The sequence below is a fragment of the Myotis yumanensis genome, unplaced genomic scaffold (genome assembly GCF_028538775.1).
Source record: "Myotis yumanensis isolate MYYU_CA2020_CCGP unplaced genomic scaffold, mMyoYum1.0.hap1 SCAF_1, whole genome shotgun sequence".
Taxonomy (NCBI): Eukaryota; Metazoa; Chordata; class Mammalia; order Chiroptera; family Vespertilionidae; genus Myotis; species Myotis yumanensis.
Window position 1 is genome coordinate 156,319,906 of NW_027223752.1, and position 22,294 is coordinate 156,342,199.

Below are 22,294 nucleotides of genomic sequence, written 5' to 3' on the forward strand. Positions count from 1 at the left end.
GAATGTTTCCCTGTTACCTAATGTATATGTCTTCTCAATTGAAAGGGCTTCATTTACCAAAACTACAATTCCATTATGGTCAGCAAAGTAGCAGAACATAAATAATAAAACTTGTATGCTGTACAACTGGGAGTTGACATTTAAAATTTCTAAATATGGTGCCTGATTTAGCTGTGTTATGGTGAGGAAAAACAAGTTATCATGAGAAAAAAAACTCAGAATATGAAAAATATAGGAAGTAAGCTTTCCATGTATAAGTATCTAAGCATCTTATGCCTGGACATTACAGAAAATGTAAGAGACTCACTTTTCCATAAGAGGTGGTAAAAGAAAGTACATGTTCATAAATGCATTAACAAGATTTATCTGAAATAAATATCTCGACTGATGGCAGTTTTTCATGGCTTTTATCAGTTGAATCCACTAGATGTTTTCCAATAGACATACTCCAAGGGCTTCTAAATTGTTAGGTCTACAGATAACTGACTCCTGAACCTCAGAGGTCTACTGAGCAAGATTTAATGATTACCTAGAGATTTCATTCATTAATATCTCTTCTCTATCCTTCTACTAATATGTTGTCATTAATATAATTCCCTAAAGCTGAAGAGAAAAAAATGGTAAAAATATAAGAGCCTTTTCTGAGATGTCATTGAGAATGCAGTAGTTAGCAAAGGGAAGCTCAAGGTAAAGAACAAATTTCCTTTACCTAAAGAATGCAGAACCCTTTTTGATAGAAAAGAATAAAAGCAGGAGAGGAAGTTAAGGTCCTTTACTAACATAATCATATGTTAAAAGAAGCAAATGGAAACCTGTGCTAATCCATTTGCCACCAGGGAATTCAGAATCTAACGTGTTCTGCAGTCCTTTTCACAGTAGGCATTAAAATTGAATAAAATTGAACAATATTTTTCAATCTGTGAATCTAAGAATTTCATATTTGTACATCATCTGCCATATTTTCCATGGTGATTATCTCTCTCTCTTTTGTTCTCCCATAACAGACCTTGGTATGCTGCTTAAAATAATATTTGGGGCTTTATTTGCCATTCTTTTGACTGAGACATGTTGATTTTATTAAAGTGAGTTGGGTCTGCATTCTTTCTTTACTATTATTACAGGTAGACTTGACAGACACAGGACTTTTGTTTTAAAATGCTCTGCTATGGAGTCAACCTTGTTAAATAAGTTCCATTTTACCTGCTGGGCAGTTGCATTCTGAAGGTGCTTCTCTTGCGATTCTTATTTTAGCCATATGTTCATAGGATTTCTGCAGGGGGTGGAAAGAAGAGGTATTAAGAGTCATCAGTAGCATTGGAGAGAAATGGGTTCTTTAGGGATTCTCTGTCCATATGCTTGATTCACCAGCATTTGATAGCCTGCATAACTAAAGTTTACATATGTACTTTGGACTCAGTCAAAAGGTTAACAGTACCCAAGCCCTAAAAAAAAAGAAAATGATCATTGACATGATATCAAGACTGCTGAAAAAAAATAGAAAAAAATAATAATAAATTAATTTTTTTTAAAAAAGACTGCTGGACTTGTATAACATCTTTCTCCATTATTCAACTACCAACACCCACTCCCTCAGCTCATACATATGTAGCCAATGCAAAAACCTGGCATTAACATGTTGCAGTTCTAGGTAAGTTATGTGTTTTAAAACAGCCAATACTTTATGCATGGAGGTCAACTGCTTATCATGTTGCAGTGCAACTACTGCCAAACAGCCTCTCTGTTGGAAGAGCAAGTTCCAGAAAACCTCCTAACTCCAGTCTAAAGCTGCCCCTGATTTTGATACATATTGTAGATTACTTTAAACTCTCAAGTCCAATGGCTCTGCATTCATAAACACTTCTGGCACTGCATCTTTTACCAAAAAAATTAAGCTACTATTTTTTTCTTTTTAAACATTTAATAGGAGACCATTCAATGTATGAAATAAGTGATTCTAAATCATATTCAGGGTTATTTTACTTTCATGAGTGATTACCATTTGGATATTAATAGCACCTCTGGTCCTAACCCTCTTGAAGAACATAACAGAACAGAACAGACGTTATTCTGCAAGGAATATTCTCCACAAAATCGGTCAAGATTCATATGAGACTTTGGAAAACTAAGAGACGCTAAAATGCCACCCTGCCATTCTGGTCACCCTTCCCGCTTTTAGAGCTCCATATAGATTTAACATGCAAATATCCAGAAGAGTGAGGGAAGATGAGACACATAGAGAGGGTGGTATCAAAGGATGTGCATATACAGTACAAACATATGCCACCATGGATGGACGCCTAGCATATGTGCACACAGCCACACCAAGTATGCGGACAACAAGGGTAGGCTGGTCGTATACACAGAATCACGCCTGTGCGAGATGTTATGCACGTGCAAAATACCCCAGCTTTTCACACCTGAGCCAGAAGTCGCTCCACTTTCTCTTGCACCACTGCTTTGAGCTGGTCCAGGCAATCGGGAAGCGGACGGATGGAAGGGTCCCCTTTGGCGGATTCGAGAGCGGCGATCCTAGCCTGGAGGTCGTTGGTTTTCACGCCCAGGTACAGACAAGACATCAGAGCCACCACTGACAGGAGGGCCGCCAGGACCGCGCCTGGGGGCACGGTGCGGGCACAAGACTGCCAGGCGGAGCTCGGGTCCTCGGAGCCCGGCTCTCCGGCCCCTCCTTTTCCTGCAGGCTTCTTCGGCAGCATCGTGGCGGGGTCCGCTGCCTCCCACCCTCTCCCACTTCCAATAATCGTAAAGGGAAAGAAAAAGGACGATTCCTCCAAAGTTCAGTCCGGTGGGCTGTACAACTAGTTGGCGGAGTGGGAGAGGGGCGCGCGGAGATGGACCCACCGCTCTCCCCGGTGCCGAGACCAGCAGTCCTGGACCGTCCTCCGCCTTCTTCTCCTCTCCTACCTGGGGGTGAAGAGCACCCTCCGTCTATGGACTGGTGGCCACAAGGCAAAAACCAGAAAGGAGCCCACTCGGATAGTCCTGCTGACACCCCCCTGAGGACGGGCACTTCGGAGGTCCCCGCGAGCGGCCGCCCCGGGGCCGGGGACCGTGGGAGACGGCTGCGGTGGCCGCCGCTCCCCTCGCCCCGCAGCGCGGACCTGTTGCGTCTGCTAGTTCGCCTTAGGTCTGCCTAGTCCTAGCCGGTGTTTTTCCGCACGCCAACTGCCTCCCACCTGGACTCGGTGCCGGGCAAAAACGGCTGAGCGCGGCGGCGGGAGCGCAGCGCCAAGAGGGTACCGAGGGGCAGCGGCGAGAGGAAACGGAATAAGGAGCAAGAGCGAGCGGCGAGGCCGAAGTCGCGGCTGCCCCCAGGATCTCCGCAGCCTCGCGCGTGCAAGCCTTAAATACCCTTCGGGATGCTCGGGTGTGAGTGATGGTGAGTGCGCGCGCGCCCGGCGCCGACGTCCCGCCCCCGCCCCCGCCCCCGCCTCCTCCCCCGCCTCCTCCCGGCTCAGCCTCCGTCCGCCGCCCCGCCGCCTAGACCCAGCGAGGCCGCCACATTATCCCCACGTATTCACCTTCGTCCGGCCCGCGCTGTCCCCACAGCGCCCAAGGGGCGGGGGAGCTGAGCCGGAGGTCATTTGCATAAGATATGCAAATTGTGGAGCGGCCGCAGTGATTGGAGAGGAGCTTGATGACCCCTCCCCCTCCACGGAGTAACTTCAGCGTCCCGAGGGCCATCCCCCCGCCTCGGCTAGGGCCAGAGCGGGGTCTGCTGCGGGCCAGGCGGCAACTCTGGCTTACACTGACCCTGCCCAGCGCTCCCTCCTTATCGCAGTGAAATCTGGAGAAATGGCCTCCAGGCGGGGAGAAGTGGCGCAGAAAGCTCTAGCTCCCCATATCTTCACTCGAGAGCAGTGGCAGAAGCTCCTGGGATCTCGCTCTGGGCAGCCTTTCTCCCTCCTCCCTCAGTTTCCCACATGCCCGGAGGCGGAGTGTCTGGCTGACGCCCGAGGTGCACTGCCCCACTCCCCTTCTCCTCCCGCGGTCGCTGCAGACTCCCACCTAGGGAAGTTTTCTTTCCCCTCCCCCAGTTTCCTTCTGTCTTGACCGAGCCGAGTCGCCTCCCCGCTCTGTGTTCCTAGTCTGTACTAGGGTGCTAATGCGTTTTCCTGATTCCGTGTTTTGTGGGATTGGAAAAGGCAGCGTTGAGGTGCACATTTCTCAGGATTTAGGAAAGACTGAAGAATGAGGTCAATTTTTCCCTTTACCTGACTCTCCTGCTGCTCCCTCTGGATCAAATTACAAGTTCTCTAATGGGATTTTTGGAAGTAGGTAACAAGTAGCATTCTGCATCTAATTAACTGGGGGGGGTGGGGGGGGGAATAAATCCCACCTCTTAGTCCAACAAGTTTCTCCTTATCTGCTACTAATCACAAGAAATACCAAAAATTTCTCCTATCCTTAATCAAGCTATGTACCAGTAAATAATCAACAAAATACTGCACTAAGCTGACCTTTCACGTACATAAACATATATTGCTAGGTACTAGGTACAAAGCGGGGCAAAGATGTTTCAATAACAGCTGTTGATGGAAGATACCGGAATAAAAAAAAAGATTAGGGGTTGAAACAGACACAACAGTGGAGGACAACTCAGTGAATTTTGCTATAAAATCAAAAGCATAATTCCTTACATTTGTTTCACACAGTAGTTCTCAAAGGGTGGTCCCAAGACCAGCAATATCAGCATCATTTGAGAAATTACGGAAAATTCAAATTCTGAGGCCCCACCCCATATCTACTGAATCTAAAACTACTGCTATTATGAAATCAGAAACACAATAATCTTTGTCTTTGCAATGATTTTGATGCACATTGATAGACCACTGGTATAACACTTTACAAATATTTTCAAATACATTTTTCACTTGAACCTCATAACCCTCTGATGCAAGTAAGGAATTATTGGCCCCGTTTTATATATGAGAAAACAATTTTCAAGTCACATTGAATTGTGAGTTAAACATGTTTTCAAAAGTAGCACCCAAGGAATGGGTACAAATTCTTTAATATGTCACCTCTTTCTGATTTACCAATGACCTCTCTAACCATTCCTCAGTCTCCTTTGCAGGCTTTTCCTCTGCCTGTCCGCTAAATGTTGGTGCTCCTCGGGTCTCTATCTTATGCCATCATCTCTTTTAACTCTGTATACTATCTTCAGTAGTGCTCTCAGTTACCATCCTTACACGGATGACTCATAAATCCATAATGCAAGCCCAAATCTCTCCTGAGCCTAAGATCCACATAGCCAGTTTGCCTGTCTACCTCCTCCACTTTGATATCCCATAAGCAATTCCAACTTACTAGCCTGCAACTTACCTCCAAAACCTGCTCTTCTGTTTCCCACCACTCTGTACCAAGCCAAAATACCCAGTAATAACCCTGGACTTCTCCCTAGCCCTCATCTACCTAAATTCTTCAATATGTCCTATTGTCCCTAGGGTGGAATTGTGTATCTTTCAAGTTACCACCTGATGTCTGTCATTCCTCCTTCCTCATTGTTCATCTTTTCCGTCATACTCCCCATACCACTTTCTCTAATCAAAGTATGGAGAGAAAGAGAATGAAGAACTTTAAGAGCAAGGCAAGACAACTCTCTTTTAAAATATCAGTAGAGCCGAAACCGGTTTGGCTCAGTGGATAGAGTGTAGGCCTGCGGAATGAAAGGTCCCAGGTTCGATTCCGGTCAAGGGCATGTACCTGGGTTGCGGGCACATCCCCAGTAGGAGATGTGCAGGAGGCAGCTGATCGGTGTTTCTAACTCTCTATCTCTCTCCCTTCCTCTCTGTAAAAAATCAATAAAATATATTTTTTTAAAAATAAAAAATAAAATATCAGTACAGCCCTAGCCAGTTTGGCTCAGTGGAGATAGAGTGTGGGCCTACGACTAAAGGGTCCCGGGTTCAATTCCGGTCAATGTACATGCCCGATTTCAGACTCCATCCCCAGTAGGGGGCGTGCAGGAGATGGCCAATCAAGGATTCTCTCTCATCATTGATGTTTCTATCTCTCTCTTCCTCTCTGAAATCAATAAAAATACATTTAAAAATTAAGAAATATCAGTAAAAAGGCCTTTTTCTGTGCTGATAGTGACAGTAAGCCACACATTAAATTTGATAATGCAGTGTTTTCATATTATGCTTGATGGAAATTGGCCGTGAGCAAGTATGTTAACAACTCTTGCAAGCTCTCTGTGAGAGCTTAGTGGAGAGATAGAGTTGGAATTCTGTGGATTCAGGATCTTTATCCAGAGGATTAACTTTGATTTGTATGTTTGGTTGGCACAATACCCAGAGATTTCAAAAGCCAGTAGATTCTCTGCATCAAGTACAGAGAATGTGTGGAATTTTAGGACTTCTGATCATCAGAACTATAATTAATAAGTGTGTATTGTTTAAGTCACTGGGTTTTCAGTAATTTGTTACAACAGCAATGGGAAACTAATAAAATCAGAGTCACAAGAAATCAGTTTTCATCTGCGACAGCATCGTAAGCTGCATTGTACCGGCCATAATGCCCTATAACTGCAGCAGGTCCTGTCATAACAATCCCTGTCTTTCAAATGTTTACGCATTCCTGTTTTACTGGCATGCCCATTGGGAAAGAATTGGAGAGATATGCCTTCTCCCATGTCATGTAAAATTAGGATGCCCTCTACAGAGACATATTAAACCGAGTAAAATATATTCTATTTCTTTGACGTCTCCCATTGGTGCAACTCAAAAACAATAAACTAGTCAAGCTGTATAGCCACTCTCATCTCTCCTCCCAACCAATGCTAGCCCAGCTAGGATCCTGAGCTGGGACTCAGCACTACTGCTAGCACTACTGTTACCAATCTCCAGGGTCCAAAAAAAGGAAAATAAAGAAAGACTTCTGACAGAGAGATGTGGCAAGAAGTTAAACTGAGAAAGAAGGTGCCTGGGAGAAAAACAAGATAAAGCAAAAAATGAAGGTAGAAGAAAAGAACTTTTTAAGTAGGTAAAAGTGTTGCCCTGGCCGGTGTTGCTCGGTTGGGTGTCGTCCAGTGCACTGAAGGTTGCCAGTTTGATTCCTAGTCAGGGCACATACCTGGGTTTGGGGCTTGGTACCCAGCAGGGGGCATGCAGGAGGCAGCCAACTGATATTTCTTCCTCTCCCTTCCTCTCTCAAAAAATCAATTAAAAAAATTTTAAGTAGATAGAAATGTTAATTTTTTAAGGCACAATTCACTCCTATATGTCTCTAAGAGGCTGATTGATAGAAGATATATAGCATAGAGGTGAAGTAACACATATTTAACATATTAGTGTCATATGTGTATTTAGAAAGATTCTCTGACCAAAATAAGTAACTGGAATAATTGCGTTTTCCTGTTTCTAGATATTAATTACATGACAGAAAAGTATTTCAGTTTGGTTAGAAAATAGCTTTTAGTACTATCAATTTTTGAGGCTAGTTCCCTAAAACCACAATTTTAACCAATATTCACCAGCAAAGGTGTCAAATAGAAACAAGTGTCTGAGGGGCTTTGTAGCTATCTTGGTACACCCACAACCAGCTGCCGGGTCCACTAAGTACCTTATTAAGAAAATAATAGAATAAATTGTGTGCTGTATTGGGCATGCTAATTCATAAACTTCAGATGAAAATGTGCTCTCTCAGAGAAACATCTTTTAAGAAGACAAAGTTTCCCAAATAGAATGAAATAGGCAATGAAATGAACTTTAAAGATGCAGTTCTCCCACAGCCAGACAAATTTCAATATACCACAAACAAATTACAAATATCTTTAGGAGAAGAAGAGAAGGATTTGGCTCTTAGTGACAGACTGAGAAATTCTCTTTCAGACAGGTCAAGGACCTGGTCCCATTTAAAGAGCCCGGTTAAGGAGGAGGCTTGCAATTCTCTGAATCCCATAATCTGGATAATACAAGCCCTCCAACTCCCATTCCTCTCTGCAGAGTCAGTTTTATGTTTGTTTGTTGTTTTATTTTATTTGGGGGGAGAATGTGAATTTTTCTCAAATCTTAAATAACAAGATCATAACCCCACTTAGATTTCCCCCAAAACTTGCCAATTATATTGCTCATTTCTAACAAGCAACTACTTTTCATTGGACTTACCAAATCAACCTTTTGCTGTAATGCTATGTAGACAGTGCATGTTTGTAGCATTGATTCAGCTCATGGTTACAAGTACAGACTCCCAGGCCGGACTGCCAAGATTAATCATTCAGCTCTGCCATTTAATAGCTGTGTGACTTTGGGTAAATTAGATAACTTTTCTGCGCCTCCGTTTTTTCATCTATAAAACAAAGATAATGATACTTACCCACAAAGTCTTTCATGGTAAATACATGGAATGATATGTGTAAAACATTATAATGCCTGGTAGATATTAAGTGCAATATAAATTTTTGCTTTTACTGGTGCTATTATTATCATCACTTTACAAGTGTCAGTCTACTGATCCATAGACACTGAAGGTTAAGAAAATGTGTGTTCTTACCTAATGGGGCACCTGTATATCCTAAACATGATTATAGTCCTGTCTCAATTTATAAGAAGAGAATAGTGTCAGGGCGACTTTTCAGCTATTAGGTGATTTGAGGATTTCCCTGCCCCAAGCAATCATTGATGGGTTTTATGTCACTTTAGATTAGTTTTTCTTGTTTTAGAATTTCATCTAGATAGAAGCCTATGGCATTATTTTTATGTGTCTGGCTTTCTTTGCTCAAAAATAATATTTTTGAGATTTATCCATATTGTTGTATTAACACTACTTTTTATTTTTATTGCAGAGTAATAGTCCATTGTATACCAGTTTCTTTATGTATTCACTTATTGGTGGACATTTGAATTGTTTTCAGTTTGTTTGGTTTTTTGCTATATAAATGAAGCTTCTATGAATATGTACACCAAAGAAATTGAATAAAGGGACTAGAAACAAACCCACACATAGGCATTCAAGTGGGGAAGAAATGACACCCAAGAGCCATGAGGAAAAGATGACCTTTCAATAGATCATGCTGGGATAATTGTGTATCCACACAGAAAAAAAGAAAATTGAAACCTTTCTTCATAGAATAAACAAAAATCAAAAAAGGATGATTTAGCCCTAACCGGTTTGGCTCAGTGGATAGAGCGTCGGCCTGCGGACTCAAGGGTCCCAGGTTCGATTCTGGTCAAGGGCATATACCTTGCTTGCGGGCACATTCCCCGTGGGGGGTGTGCAGGAGGCAGCTGATCGATATTTCTCTCTCATCGGTGTTTCTAACTCTCTATTCCTCTCCCTTCCTCTCTGTAAAAAATCAATAAAATATATTTTTTAAAAAGGATGATTTATAAACCTAAATATAAAAGGTAATATTATAAAGCATTGAGAAGAGAATATCTTCATGGCCTTAGAGTAAGGCAGGGCTTTTAAATTAGGACATATAAAGCACTAGCCATAGAAGAAGTAATTTAGTAAGATGAATATATTAAATTAAGAACTTCCATTTATGAAAAAAGGACAAACATCTTAAAATGAGTGAAAAGATAAGCCACAGAATGGGAAAAGATAACTGAAATCTATAGGACTGAAAAAGGCTTGTTATTTAGAATATATAAGAATGCTCTTAAATCAATGAGAAAAAATCACAACCCAATAGAAAAGTGAACAAATGCTTGAATAAGCCCTTTGACAAAAGGAAAACTAAAAGTAGCCAGAAAACATTTTTAAATGGTGTTCAACCCATAAATAAATAAAATGTGCATTGAAACCACCACATTATAGCACTACTCACCTATAAGAGTAGAGAAATGAAAGAGAGGGACAATAACAAATGTGTTAAATGTGGAGAACTGGAACTCACACACTGCTGGTTGGAATGTAAATTTGCACAAGCACTTTGGAAAACTGTTTGGCACTATCTGGAGAACTGAACATATGCAAGCCCTTTGTGGAAGGAGTTTGAAGAGAATAACAGTGAAAGTCTGAGAGCCTAGAAAGCTCTGTTAGTAGATGCCAAATGGCCTTATAGGAGACTTCAGATGAGGCCTTAAAGGAAAGTGAGGAAAACATCACTGGAAACTATAAGAAAATAGATTCTCACTATGTAGTGGCAGACATTGGAAAGTAGAAAAGGGTATTTAATGATCTGTGTGACTTAGCCAAGAAGATTCCATTCAAAGCCCTGATGGTGCCAACAGATTCTTTCTTATTGTGCAGTAAAGTGTAAAAGGAGATAGATGAGCTAAAGGAATGACATAAACAAAAAGAAGCCAGGAATTGTTGAGATTGAAAATTCCCATCCTCTCCAGATGACAATTGATGTTTTTTTTTTTTTTTTTTTTTTAATAATTAATTGTAAGGTTTTTCTTTTTTTTTTTTTTTTTTTTTTTTTTTATTTATTTTTTTTATTTATTTTTTCGCTTAAAGTATTACAAAGGGTATTACATAAGTGTCCTTTTTCCCCCCCCCCGCCCTTGACAAACCCCTACCTTCCCTTACCCCCCAGTGTCTTATGTCCATTAGTTATGCTTATATGCATGCATACAAGTCCTTCGGTTGATCTCTTACTCCCCTCCCTCCTGCCCCCCAACTCTCTCTGGCCTTCCCACTGCAGTTTGACAATCAGTTTGAGGCAGCTCTGCCTCTGTATCTATTATTGTTCAAAAGTTTGTAATGGTCTTTATTATCCATGAATGAGTGAGATCATGTGGTATTTTTCCTTCATTGACTGGCTTGTTTCACTTAGCATTATGCTCTCCAGTTCCATCCATGATGTTGCAAATGGTAGGAGTTCCTTCTTTTTAACAGCAGCATAGTATTCCATCGTGTAGATGTACCACAGTTTTCTAATCCATTCATCTACTGATGGGCACTTAGGCTGTTTCCAGATCTTAGCTATGGTGAATTGTGCTGCTATGAACATCTGGTTACATATATCCTTTCTGATTGGTGTTTCTGGTTTCTTGGGATATATTCCTAGTAGTGGGATCACAGGGTCAAATGGGAGTTCCATTTCCAATTTTTTGAGGAACCTCCATACTGCCTTCCATAGTGGCTGCACCAGTCTGCATTCCCACCAGCAGTGCACAAGTGTTCCTTTTTCTCCACATCCTCTCCAGCACTTGTCGTTTGTTGATTTGTTGATGATGGCCATTCTGACAGGTGTGAGATGGTACCTCATTGTTGTTTTGATTTGCATCTCTCGGATGATTAGTGACTTTGAGCATGTTTTCATATGCCTCTTGGCTTTCTGAATGTCCTCTTTTGAAAGGTGTCTATTTAGATCCTTTGCCCATTTTTTGATTGGATTGTTTATCTTCTTTTTGTTAAGTTGTATGAGTTCCCTATAAATTTTGGAGATTAAGCCCTTATCAGATATGACGTTGGCAAATATGTTTTCCCAAGAGGTGGGTTTTCTTGTTGTTTTGTTGATGGTTTCTTTTGCTGTGCAGAAGCTTTTTATTTTGATGTAGTCCCATTTGTTCAGTTTCTCTTTAGTTTCAACTGCCCTAGGAGCTGTATCAGTGAAGAAATTGTTTTGGCATAAGTCTGAGATTTTGTTGCCTTTGTATTCTTCTAGACTTTTTATGGTTTCCTGTCGTACATTTAAGTCCTTTATCCATTTTGAGTTTATTCTTGTGTATGGTGTAAGTTGGTGGTCTAGTTTCATTTTCTTGCATATATCTATCCAATTTTCCCAACACCATTTATTGAAGAGACTATCTTGGCTCCATTGTATGTTCATGCCTCCTTTGTCAAAAATTAATTGAGCATATTGGTTCGGGCTAATTTCTGGACTCTCTATTCTATTCCACTGGTCTATATGTCTGTTCTTGTGCCAGTACCAGGCAGTTTTGAGAACAGTGGCTTTGTAATACAGTTTGATATCTGGCATTGAGATCCCACCTACTTTGTTCTTTCTCAGGATCGCTGCAGCTATTCGGGGTCTTTTTTTATTCCAGATGAATTTTTGGAGAGTTCGTTCTAGATCTTTGAAGAAGGCCATTGGTATTTTAATGGGAAGTGCGTTGAATGTATAGATTGCTTTGGGTAGTATGGACATTTTAATGATGTTGATTCTACCAATCCAAGAACATGGTATGTTCTTCCATCTGTTTATGTCTTCCTCTATCTCTTTTTTCAACGTCCTGTAGTTTTCTGAGTAGAGGTCTTTAACCTCTTTAGTTAAGTTTATTCCTAGGTATCTTAATTTTTTTGGTGCGATGGTAAATGGGATTGTTTTTCTAATCTCTCTTTCTGAAAGTTCACTATTGGTGTATAGAAATGCCTCAGATTTCTTGGGGTTAATTTTGTATCCTGCTACATTGCCAAATTCATGTATTAAGTCTAGTAGCTTTTTGATGGAGTCTCTAGGGTTTTGTATGTATAATATCATGTCATCTGCAAATAAGGACAGTTTTACTTCCTCTTTTCCAATTTGGATGCCTTTTATTTCTTCTTCTTGCCTAATTGCAATGGCTAATACTTCCAGTACTATGTTGAACAGGAGTGGTGAGAGTGGGCATCCCTGTCTTGTTCCTGTTCTTAGGGGAAATGGTGTTAGTTTTTGTCCATTGAGTATGATGTTGGCTGTGGGCTTGTCATATATGGCTTTTATTATGTTGAGGTATGATCCTTCTATTCCCACCTTTCTGAGAGTTTTTATCAAAAATGGGTGTTGGATTTTGTCGAATGCTTTTTCTGCATCAATTGATATGACCATGTGGTTTTTTTCTTTCAATTTGTTTATGTGATGTATCACATTTATTGATTTACGGATGTTGTACCATCCTTGCATCTCTGGGATAAATCCTACTTGGTCATGGTGTATGATCCTTCTGATGTACTGCTGGATCCGATTTGCTAAGATTTTGTTGAGGATTTTGGCATCTATGTTCATGAGGGATATTGGCCTGTAATTCTCTTTCATTGTGATGTCTTTACCTGGTTTTGGTATTAGGGTGATGCTGGCTTCATAGAATGAGCTTGGAAGTGTTCCTTCCTCTTGAATTTTTTGTAGTAGTCTGAGGAGGGTAGGTTTTAGTTCTTCCTTGAATGTTTGGTAGTACTCCCCTGTGAAGCCGTCTGGCCCTGGGCTTTTGTTTGCTGGAAGCTTTCTGATGACTGCTTCAATTTCTTCCATAGTTATTGGCCTATTGAGGTTTTTAGATTCTTCCTGATTGAGTTTTGGAATGTTGTATTTTTCTAGGAATTTGTCCATTTCCTCCAGGTTGTCTAATTTGTTGGAGTAGAGTTGCCCGTAGTATTGTTTAACAATCATTTGTATTTCTGTGGGGTCTGTTGTTATTTCGCCTCTATCATTTCTGATTTGGTTTATTTGGGACCTTTCTCTTTGCTTCTTGGTGAGCCTGGCGAGGGGTTTGTCAATCTTGTTTATCCTTTCAAAGAACCAGCTCTTGGTTTCATTGATTTTCTGTATTGTTTTTTTGGTCTCTATGTCATTGATTTCTGCTCTAATCTTTATTATCTCCTTCCTTCTGCTCACTCTGGGGTTTTCTTGTTGCTCTCTTTCTAATTCTTTGAGTTGTAGAGTTAGATGATTAACTACCATTTTTTCTTGTTTTTTGAGATAGGCCTGTAGAGCTATAAACTTTCCTCTCAGGACTGCTTTCATTGTGTCCCAGAGGTTTTGGATTGTTGTGTTTTCATTGTCATTAGTGTCCAGGATGTTTTTAATTTCTTCTTTGATGTCATCGGTAACCCAATCAATATTTAATAACATGCTATTCAGCTTCCAAGTGTTTGAGTATTTTGGGTTGTTTTTTTTGTAGTTTATTTCTAACATTATGCCATCGTGGTCTGAGAAGATGCTTTTTATGATCTCAATCTTCTTGAATTTGTGGAGACTTTGCTTGTGACCCAATATGTGGTCTATTTTTGAATATGTCCCATGAGCACCTGAGAGGAATGTATATTCCGCAGCTGTGGGGTGTAGAGTTCTGAAGATGTCAATTAAGTCCATCTGATCTAGTGAGTCATTTAGGATTGCTGTTTCTTTGCTGATTGTTTGTCTAGCGGATTTATCCAGTGATGTCAGTGGTGTATTAAAGTCCCCTACTATGATTGTGTTATTGTCGATATCTCCCCTGATATCTTCCAGAAGTTTTCTTATGTATGTGGGTGCTCCTGCATTGGGTGCATATATGTTTACCAGGGTTATATCTTCTTGTTGTATTGATCCCTTTAGTATTATGAAGTGGCCTTCCTTATCTCTGGTTATGGCCTTCACTTTGAGATGTATTTTGTCAGATATAAGTATTGCTACCCCAGCTTTCTTTTCCTTTCCATTTGCGTGAAAGATATTTTTCCATCCCTTCACTTTCAGTCTGTGTGAGTCCTTTCCAATGAGGTGGGTCTCTTGTAGACAGCAGATGTATGGGTCATGTTTTTTTATCCATTCAGCCACTCGATGTCTTTTATTTGGAGCATTTAGTCCATTTACATTTAAAGTTATTATTGAAAGGTACTTGTTTGTAGCCATTTCTTTTTTTGTGTGTGTGTGTGGCTGATTTCTTTCTGAGCTTGATATTTCTTCTTTTACACCAGTCCCTTTAGCATTTCTTGCATGGCTGGCTTGGTGGTGATAAACTCCCTTAGCCCTTTTTTGTCTGTGAAGCTTCTTATTTCCCCTTCAATTTTGAATGATAGCCTTGCTGGATAGAGTATTCTTGGATTCAGTCCTTTGCTTTGCATCACTTTGTAGATTTCCGTCCATTCTTTTCTGGCCTGATGTGTTTCTGTTGAGAAATCATTTGATAATCGAATGGGAGATCCCTTGTATGTTACTTTCCGCCTCTCTCTTGCAGCCTGTAAGATTCTCTCTTTATCCTGAACATTTGCCATGGTAATTATGATGTGTCTTGGTGTGGGTCTTTTCGGGTTCACCTTGTTTGGGACTCTCTGGGCTTGTGTGACTTTTTTCTTCCCCACCTCAGGGAAGTTTTCTGATATTATTTCTTCGAATAGGTTTTCTAATCCATGTTCATCTTTCTGTTGTTCTGGCACCCCTATTATTCGTATGTTGCTTCGTTTCATGTTGTCCCAAAGTTCCCTTAGGCTCTCCTCCTGTCTTTTAATTTTTTTCTCCATTTGCAGTACAGTTTGAGTGTGTTTTGCTTCCTTGTCTTCTAATTCACTGATTCGGTCCTCCGCTTCTCCCAGTCTACTGTTGATACTTTCAATGGTGTTTTTTATTGCAGCTATGTCGCTCTTCATTTCTTCTTGGGACTTACTTAAGTTGTTGATTTTTTCATCTGTTTCTTCTAGCTTCTTGCATACGTAGTTGAGTTTTTCATCTGTTTCTTCTTGCTTCTTGAACATCCGGTGCATGTACTCTAGGAACCTTATTCTGAATTCTTTTTCCGTCATGTTGCATATCTCTGTCTCACTTAGCTGCTTTTCTGGCGAGTCCTCCTTTTCTTTCCTTTGGGGGTTTCTTTGTCTACCCATGTTTGATCTCACTGACATTACTTGTTGTTGAATCGTTCAGTGGCTGGACCCTGGGTGGCAGTGGCTGCTCCCTGGGTGGCAGTGGCTCCTCGGTCTGTGGTTGCTCCTTGGGCGGTTGTGGTAGCAGCGGCTCCTCTGTTGATAGCAGAGCCTCTGATGGGTGCTGTTCACAGTTGTGGTGGCTCTTCTGGCTGGTGGAGGGTGGCTTCAGACGCAGCAACTGTTCCCCAGGCAGAGCGTGTGGTGATCAGGAGGCCGCTGTTGCTTGAATCTGTTGCGTTGATTTAGAGGCACAAAATACAACACAACAAGGCACAACGTACCAGGCACTGAACACTATTGTATTTACGATATTACTAACCCCAAATAAAGGTGGCCACCCGAGCTAAGAGAGTTGGGAGGTAAGGGGGAAAGAAGAGAAAAAGATAGAAGAGAAAAAAGCAAGAAAGAAAAAAAGGAGTGCAAAAATGAGATTGGAAAAGGGAGGGGAAAAAGAGGAGGAAAAAAAAGAAAAAAAAAAAAAAAAAAAAAAAAGAAGAGAGAAAAGAGAGTGAAGTGTAAAAGGGGGAGAGACTATTTATGTGAGGAGGAAACTCCTATAGGACCGCCACTAATACCAACAAATTGCAGCAACAGATTCCTGGAGATGAATACAAACTACAAACAACCAATAATATCAAGCGACGCAAGGGGACAGAGAAGCGCAGAAATAACCGGGGGGGGGGGGGGGGGGCGGGGAGAGGGAGGGGCAGGAAAACAAAAAGAATAAGCAGTCTAACCTTACAAACAATCAAAAAAAGAAGAAGAAAAAAGAAAAAAAAAGAAAAACAATATACTCGTCAATCAGGCAAACAACGATAAAACAATAGAGAGAGAAAAGAAGAAGAAGAGAGAGAGGAAAAAAAAATGGATAGTGAAGGAAGATAAGGGAAAGGTGTGTAAGGGTTTAGAACAGGGGATTGGATGTAGGATATTTAAGCAGGGTTAAATTTTGACAGAGGGTAAAAAGAATAGGGAAGATCTAAAGCTGGAGTAGGGTAAGAGAAACAGGACAGCAAAAGGGAAAAAGTGGGGAAGATTGTTTAGCACAGAGGCAAATTGAGGTAGAGAAAAATGTTGCTAAAGGAACGATGAAAATAGAATGGAGAACATTAGTCCCAAAATAAAATAAAGACAAGATAAGATGACACTTTAAAAACTGGTAAAATGGTAGCGGTAATAATACTAGTTAAAAATAAAAATGTAGTAGCTGAAAGGGCAAAATCAGGTGATGGAGAAAAAGAAAAATGAAAAAAAAAAAAAAAGAAAAAAAAAAAAAGAAAAATGTTTTCTTAGTTAAAAGGAGAAAAAGTAATTTAAAAAAATAAAAATAAAAATTAGCATTAATGCAGGTGCTTCAGATCTTCTACTCTTCTTATTGGCACGCCCGGAATTCAGGAGAATGTTGACTTTCTCTCTGATACACTGCTCCTCCTTGTTGCAAGCCACAGTCCTTATTGCCTTATCTGTATTTACAGAGGAGTCAGTTCGTGGCTCTGCCTCTGGGTGGCAGTGTGTCTGGGTTGACCTCCGAGGTTATAATTTCTCTCCGACCAGTTCTCTATTGTACCTGAACCAGCTCCGCCCAGAGGTGGTTCCCTCGGCCACTCCCAGCTCTGTTTCCCAGGCTCCCCAAAAACAATCTTCCCCTACAAGCTCTGCTAGTGACCCCAACTGGGCACTCACATGCACTGGGCTCAACAATCAAACTCACAGAAGTAAGAGGAAGTGTGCAAACTAGAGCCTGGGAAGCTGTTCGAACTCGCAGGGTTCCACCCTCCAGAACCGCGCGGAGTGTCTGCGCGCGCTCAAGCCCCTGGCATCAACAAGTAGCCGGTTATCAGGGAAACTCTGAGGCAGCCCTCATGCATCCAGTCCAACTATGGGCTCATTTATAGTGTTACCTTCTGGCAGCAGCCCTGCGGGAGCCCTCCCCCTTTGCGAGACACGCTGGCCTCTATAGGCACGGATTTTGGAGAGCGCGGATTTTGGCGGACGCAGATTTCCCCCTGCGCCTGTGCGCGAGTTCCTCGCTCCAACCTGAACTGCGAACCGCACTTTTGAGGTAAGTCTAACCTTTCCGTGGAGGGGTGCAGGTCTCCCCTTGGCTCTTGCAGTCGCGCTGTTTGCGAATCGTTGCCTCCGGGTCAGTAGCCGATCTCTGGATGCCGGTGAACGCTGCCTGAGATGGCGCGGTCTCGCCGCTGCGCTGGCGCCCAGAGGGAGGTTTCAGCCTCAATCTCTAACCATCCGCATTTTTTAGGAGTTTTCTGTCTTTCCTGGCTGCAGACTCTCTCTCAGCTGAACCTCCCCAGCTTGATCGGGCCGATTGTTACCCGTTTCAGCTGCTCGCCCCTATCTGGTCCGGGACAAAGCACCAACACGTCTGTCTAAGCCTCCGCCATTTTCTCTCTCCGACAATTGATGTTAATATTAAGAAATAGCTTTGGGACAAGATCAAATCCAGAGACCCTACGAAAAAGAAAAAAAAAGCTAAGGTTATGACTATAAAATCTTTTGTTAAGATCTCTGAAGGGGTACTCCACACAACTGCTTAATCAAACAATAGAGCATATAAGAAGTTCAAGGATACTGTCCCTCAGCAGTCTCAGCAGAAACACAAAGTATGGCTTATCTCAGTGGAGTGAACCCCAGTAATATTTATCAGAGTCTCAAAGGGGTTTCTGGACCCCAATTTACATGAAAGCACGAGAGGGTTCACCATACCAACAAACAATTCTGACACCAGCAGGGTGTCCAAGAATTCAACTCAACTCTAACTGTGCTTCTGACCAACTGGCTATAGATTAAAACAGCGGTTCTCAACCTGTGGGTCGAGACCCCTATGGGGGTCGAATGACCCTTTCACAGGGGTCGCCTAAGACCATCGGAAAACACATATATAATTACATATTGTTTTGTGATTAATCACTATGCTTTAATCATGTTCAATTTATAACAATGAAAATACATCCTGCATATCAGATATTTACATTACGATTCATAACAGTAGCAAAATTACAGTTATGAAGTAGCAACGAAAATAATTTTATGGTTTGGGGTCACCACGACATGAGGAACTGTATTAAAGGGTCACGGCATTAGGAAGGTTGAGAACCACTGGATTAAAAGTTCCAATAACCTCCTCCCAGTCAGGAGGCTTAAGTGATACAGGAGGATTCATTGTATCTACATGCTTGGCAACTTGGTGCTGGTTATTGACAGTTCCTCTGCACATGGGTTACTTCTTAGGCTGGTTGAATGTCTTCATGACATGATGACTTATTATCCTCAGAGAGCAATCCAAAAGGGAGAAAAATATACCCATTCTCTCCCAAACCTCCAAGTTCTCATTGTATAACAGCATCAGCTTTAAATCAAGGATCTCATCATCTAAATCAGATCCAGATGTGAATGAGGCTTTTCAGGAGTGGTTCCTTGATTAGGAACTTCAAGTTCTTCTCTTCAAGAATGGTTACTGTCTATATAAAGACCTGTGAACTAAAGAGACAAGTTAACTGCCCCACATCTACCAACATACAATAGTGGGACAGGCATAGGATAACTACTATGGTCATTCCTGTTTAATTAAAAGTGGGGGGAAATATCATCAGATGTCACTAGTCTATAGAGCTTCTGAAATTTAGTTAGGCAACATTTGGAAGTTCTTTGATTAGAACTAGGAATTATTTCTTCCTGGGAATGATTCTCCATGACACTTGGCTCTATTTTCTGGCCTTTGGTCTTGTGCTCTAAGTTATTTTTTTCTTTTCCATGAAAGATATCCCGTGTGTTTGCAGTTCCACAGTTTTCTTAGCCTGCTTCCTGCCAGTATAGATATGACTCAAAGGCCTCTTCTCCTTCTGTACTGTCTCTCTTCTTTCAGTTCAAGCTGATGTTTTGCCAACATAATTTTCTTTTTTGTTGTTGTTTTTTAATTACAGTTTACATTCCATATTATTCTGTATACGTTTCCAGTGTATAACATAGTGGTGAGATAACCATATACTTTATGAAGTGTTACACCCAATATTTCAAGTACCCACATCATCCCATATATACTTATCACAATATTGTTTTGACTCTGTTCCCTATGCTGTAATTTACATCCCTGTGACTATTCTGTAACTACCAATTTATACTTCTTAATCCATTCACCTTTTTCACCCAGCCCCCCAGCTCCCTCCCATCTGGCACCATCAGTCTGTTCTCTGTATTTGTGAGTCTATTTCTATTCTGTTTGTTTTGTTTTGTTCTTTAGATTCCACATATAAGTGAAATCATATGATATCTGTATTTCTCTGTCTGACTTATTTCACTTAGCATAATACCCTTTAGGTCTATCCATGCTATCACAAAGGTAAGGCTTCATTCTTTTTTATGGCCAAGTAAATATTCCATTGTATATATGCACCACTTCTTCTTTATATATTCATCTGTTGATGAACACTTAGGTTGCTTCCATATCTTGGCTATTGTAAATAATTTTGCAATGAACAGGTAGATGCATATATTCTTTCACATTAGTGTTTTTTGTTTCTTCGGATATATACCCAGAAGTGGAATCACTGGGTCATCTTGCAATTCCATTTTTATTTTTTTTAGAAGCATCTGTACTGTTGTCCATAGTGGTTGCATCAATCTTTATTCCCACCAACAGTGCACTATGGTTCTCTTTTCTCAACATTCTTGCCAACACTTGTTATTGGTTGATTTATTGAGGATAGCCATTCTGACAGGTATAAGGTAACATCTCATTGTGGTTTTGATTTGCATTTCTCTGATAATTAGTGATATTGAGTAACTTTTATATGTCTATCAGCCATCTGTATGTTTTCTTTGGAGAAGTGTCTAATCAGGTATTCTACCCATTTTTTAATTGGGTTATTTGTGTTTCTGGTGTTGAGTTCTCTGACTTCTTTATAAAGTTAGACTACTAACTCCTTATTGGATGTGTCATTGGCAAATATCTTTTTCCAATTAGTAGGATGTCTTTTTATTTTGTTGATGGTTTCTCTTGTTGTGCAAAAACTTTGTAGTTTGATGTAGTCCTATTTATTTTTTTCCTTTGTTTTCCTTGCCTGAGAAGATATGTCAGAAGAGATATTGCTAAGAAAAATGTCTGCGATTTTACTGCTGATGTTTTCTTCTGCTGGTTTCAGGTCTTACATTTACGTCTTTAATCCATTTTGAATTTATTCTTGGATATGGTGGTAGACGGTTGTCCAGTTTTAGTTTTTTGCATTTTCCAATTTTCCCAACACCATTGATTGTATAGACTGTCTTTATCTCATTATATGTTCTTGCTTCCTTTGTCCTAGATTAATTTACCATGTAGACATGGGTCTGTTCCTGGGCTCTCTATTCGGTTCCATTAACCCATGTGTCTGTTTTATGCCCGTACCATACTGTTTTGATTACTATTAGCCTCATAGTATAGTTTGATATCAGGTAATGTGATACCTTCCACTTTGTTCTTTTTCAAGATTACTATAGCTAGTCAGGGTCTTTTTTTGTTCCATCTAAGTTTTTGGATTATTTTTTCAAGTGCTGTGGAATACGCCACTGGTATTTTGATAGCGATTACATTGAATCTATAGATTCTGGCACTGTTCAAGCTCCTCAGGAGCTCCTCAATAAGGGCTGCACTGGGGCCCAGGCTGGAGGCTACCAGAAACCTCTCCACCAGGAGCTTTCCCTGCAGGGTGGGGCTGCTAAAACTCAAGATGAATGTCTTGACAGATTCTGTGCACTGGCCCTTCGAGACAGCCATCCCTCTTCTCACCTGGGTGGGTGGAATCCCTGCTGACTTTCCCAGCCAGATACTGTGTGGTCTCCTTTCCAGCTCTAGTGCTCTGGACTGGGGAGCCTGGGTTGGGGCCAACGCCCCTGGACCCTGGGGAGGGTTGGGGCAGGGGGAGGAAGAACCTCCTTAGCTAAGATACCACTCTGGATTCTTTCCCACTTCAGCAGGGCCAGCCCCATTTACATCTCTGCCTTCCTACCAGTCTCAATGGGAGATCCTCCGTAAATCCTTAGTTATAAGACTTCTGTTCAGCTAGTCTCCAATTGGTTATTCAGGTTGATTGTTCTGTACTTTATCCGCTCTTCTGATGTGGTCCTGGGAGGAGGTGAGTGTGACTTCCACCTTCCACTGCCATCTTGAGCCCCCTCACATCAGTCACCAATATAATTTTCTTTAAAGTTTGCTGGTCTCTGCGATGTTGTGACTTATAAGATATTTGTCTTCGTCCACAGTTTTTACCTACAGTTCCTGGCTCAGTTTCTCAAACCCTTGGAAGATCCTAGGTGGTTAGAGTGTCTTCTGTTATGTTAATGAAGTTATATTTGACCCCCCCCACCCAACAAGGTCATTAGATTAAATTAAAAACTGGGTATTGGAATGATCATCTAAATGGACATTGAAATCATTTAAAATTTTTAAATATATTTTTATTCATTTTAGAGAGAGGAAGGGAGGAGAGAGTGATAGAAACATTGATGTGAGAGAAACATCGAGGGCATGTGCTCTGACCAAGAATCAAACCAGCGACCTCTCTGTGCCTGGGACAATGCTCAACCAACTGAACCACATTGGCCAGGCAAAACATTTTGAAAGCAGTGGTGAGTCCAGAAGTAAATTACCAAGAAAAGAAGATGAGTAACTCCATGTGTCTAGTTTGTGGAAGAGTGATAGCACCACTGGGCAGAAATGAGAAAATGTGGCAGAAAAACGTATTTATGGAGAAAAGGTCTATTTTAGGCTGAATTGTAGTCAACTATT

The 22,294-nt window shown here is 41.1% G+C and overlaps 1 protein-coding gene across 1 annotated transcript in view; it reads right to left on the reverse strand.

The window, feature by feature from the left end:
* Window positions 1-2,998, reverse strand: part of COL25A1 (collagen type XXV alpha 1 chain) — a 502,347-nt gene extending 499,349 nt beyond the window's left edge. The window contains exons 1-2 of the mRNA XM_070433581.1: window positions 2,418-2,998; window positions 1,201-1,270 (exon numbers count right to left, since the gene is read on the reverse strand). Of these exons, the coding sequence (XP_070289682.1) occupies window positions 1,201-1,270; window positions 2,418-2,714 (367 nt within the window). The 5' untranslated portion in view covers window positions 2,715-2,998. The remainder of the gene's footprint in view (window positions 1-1,200; window positions 1,271-2,417) is intronic.
* Window positions 2,999-22,294: the final 19,296 nt, after the last annotated feature.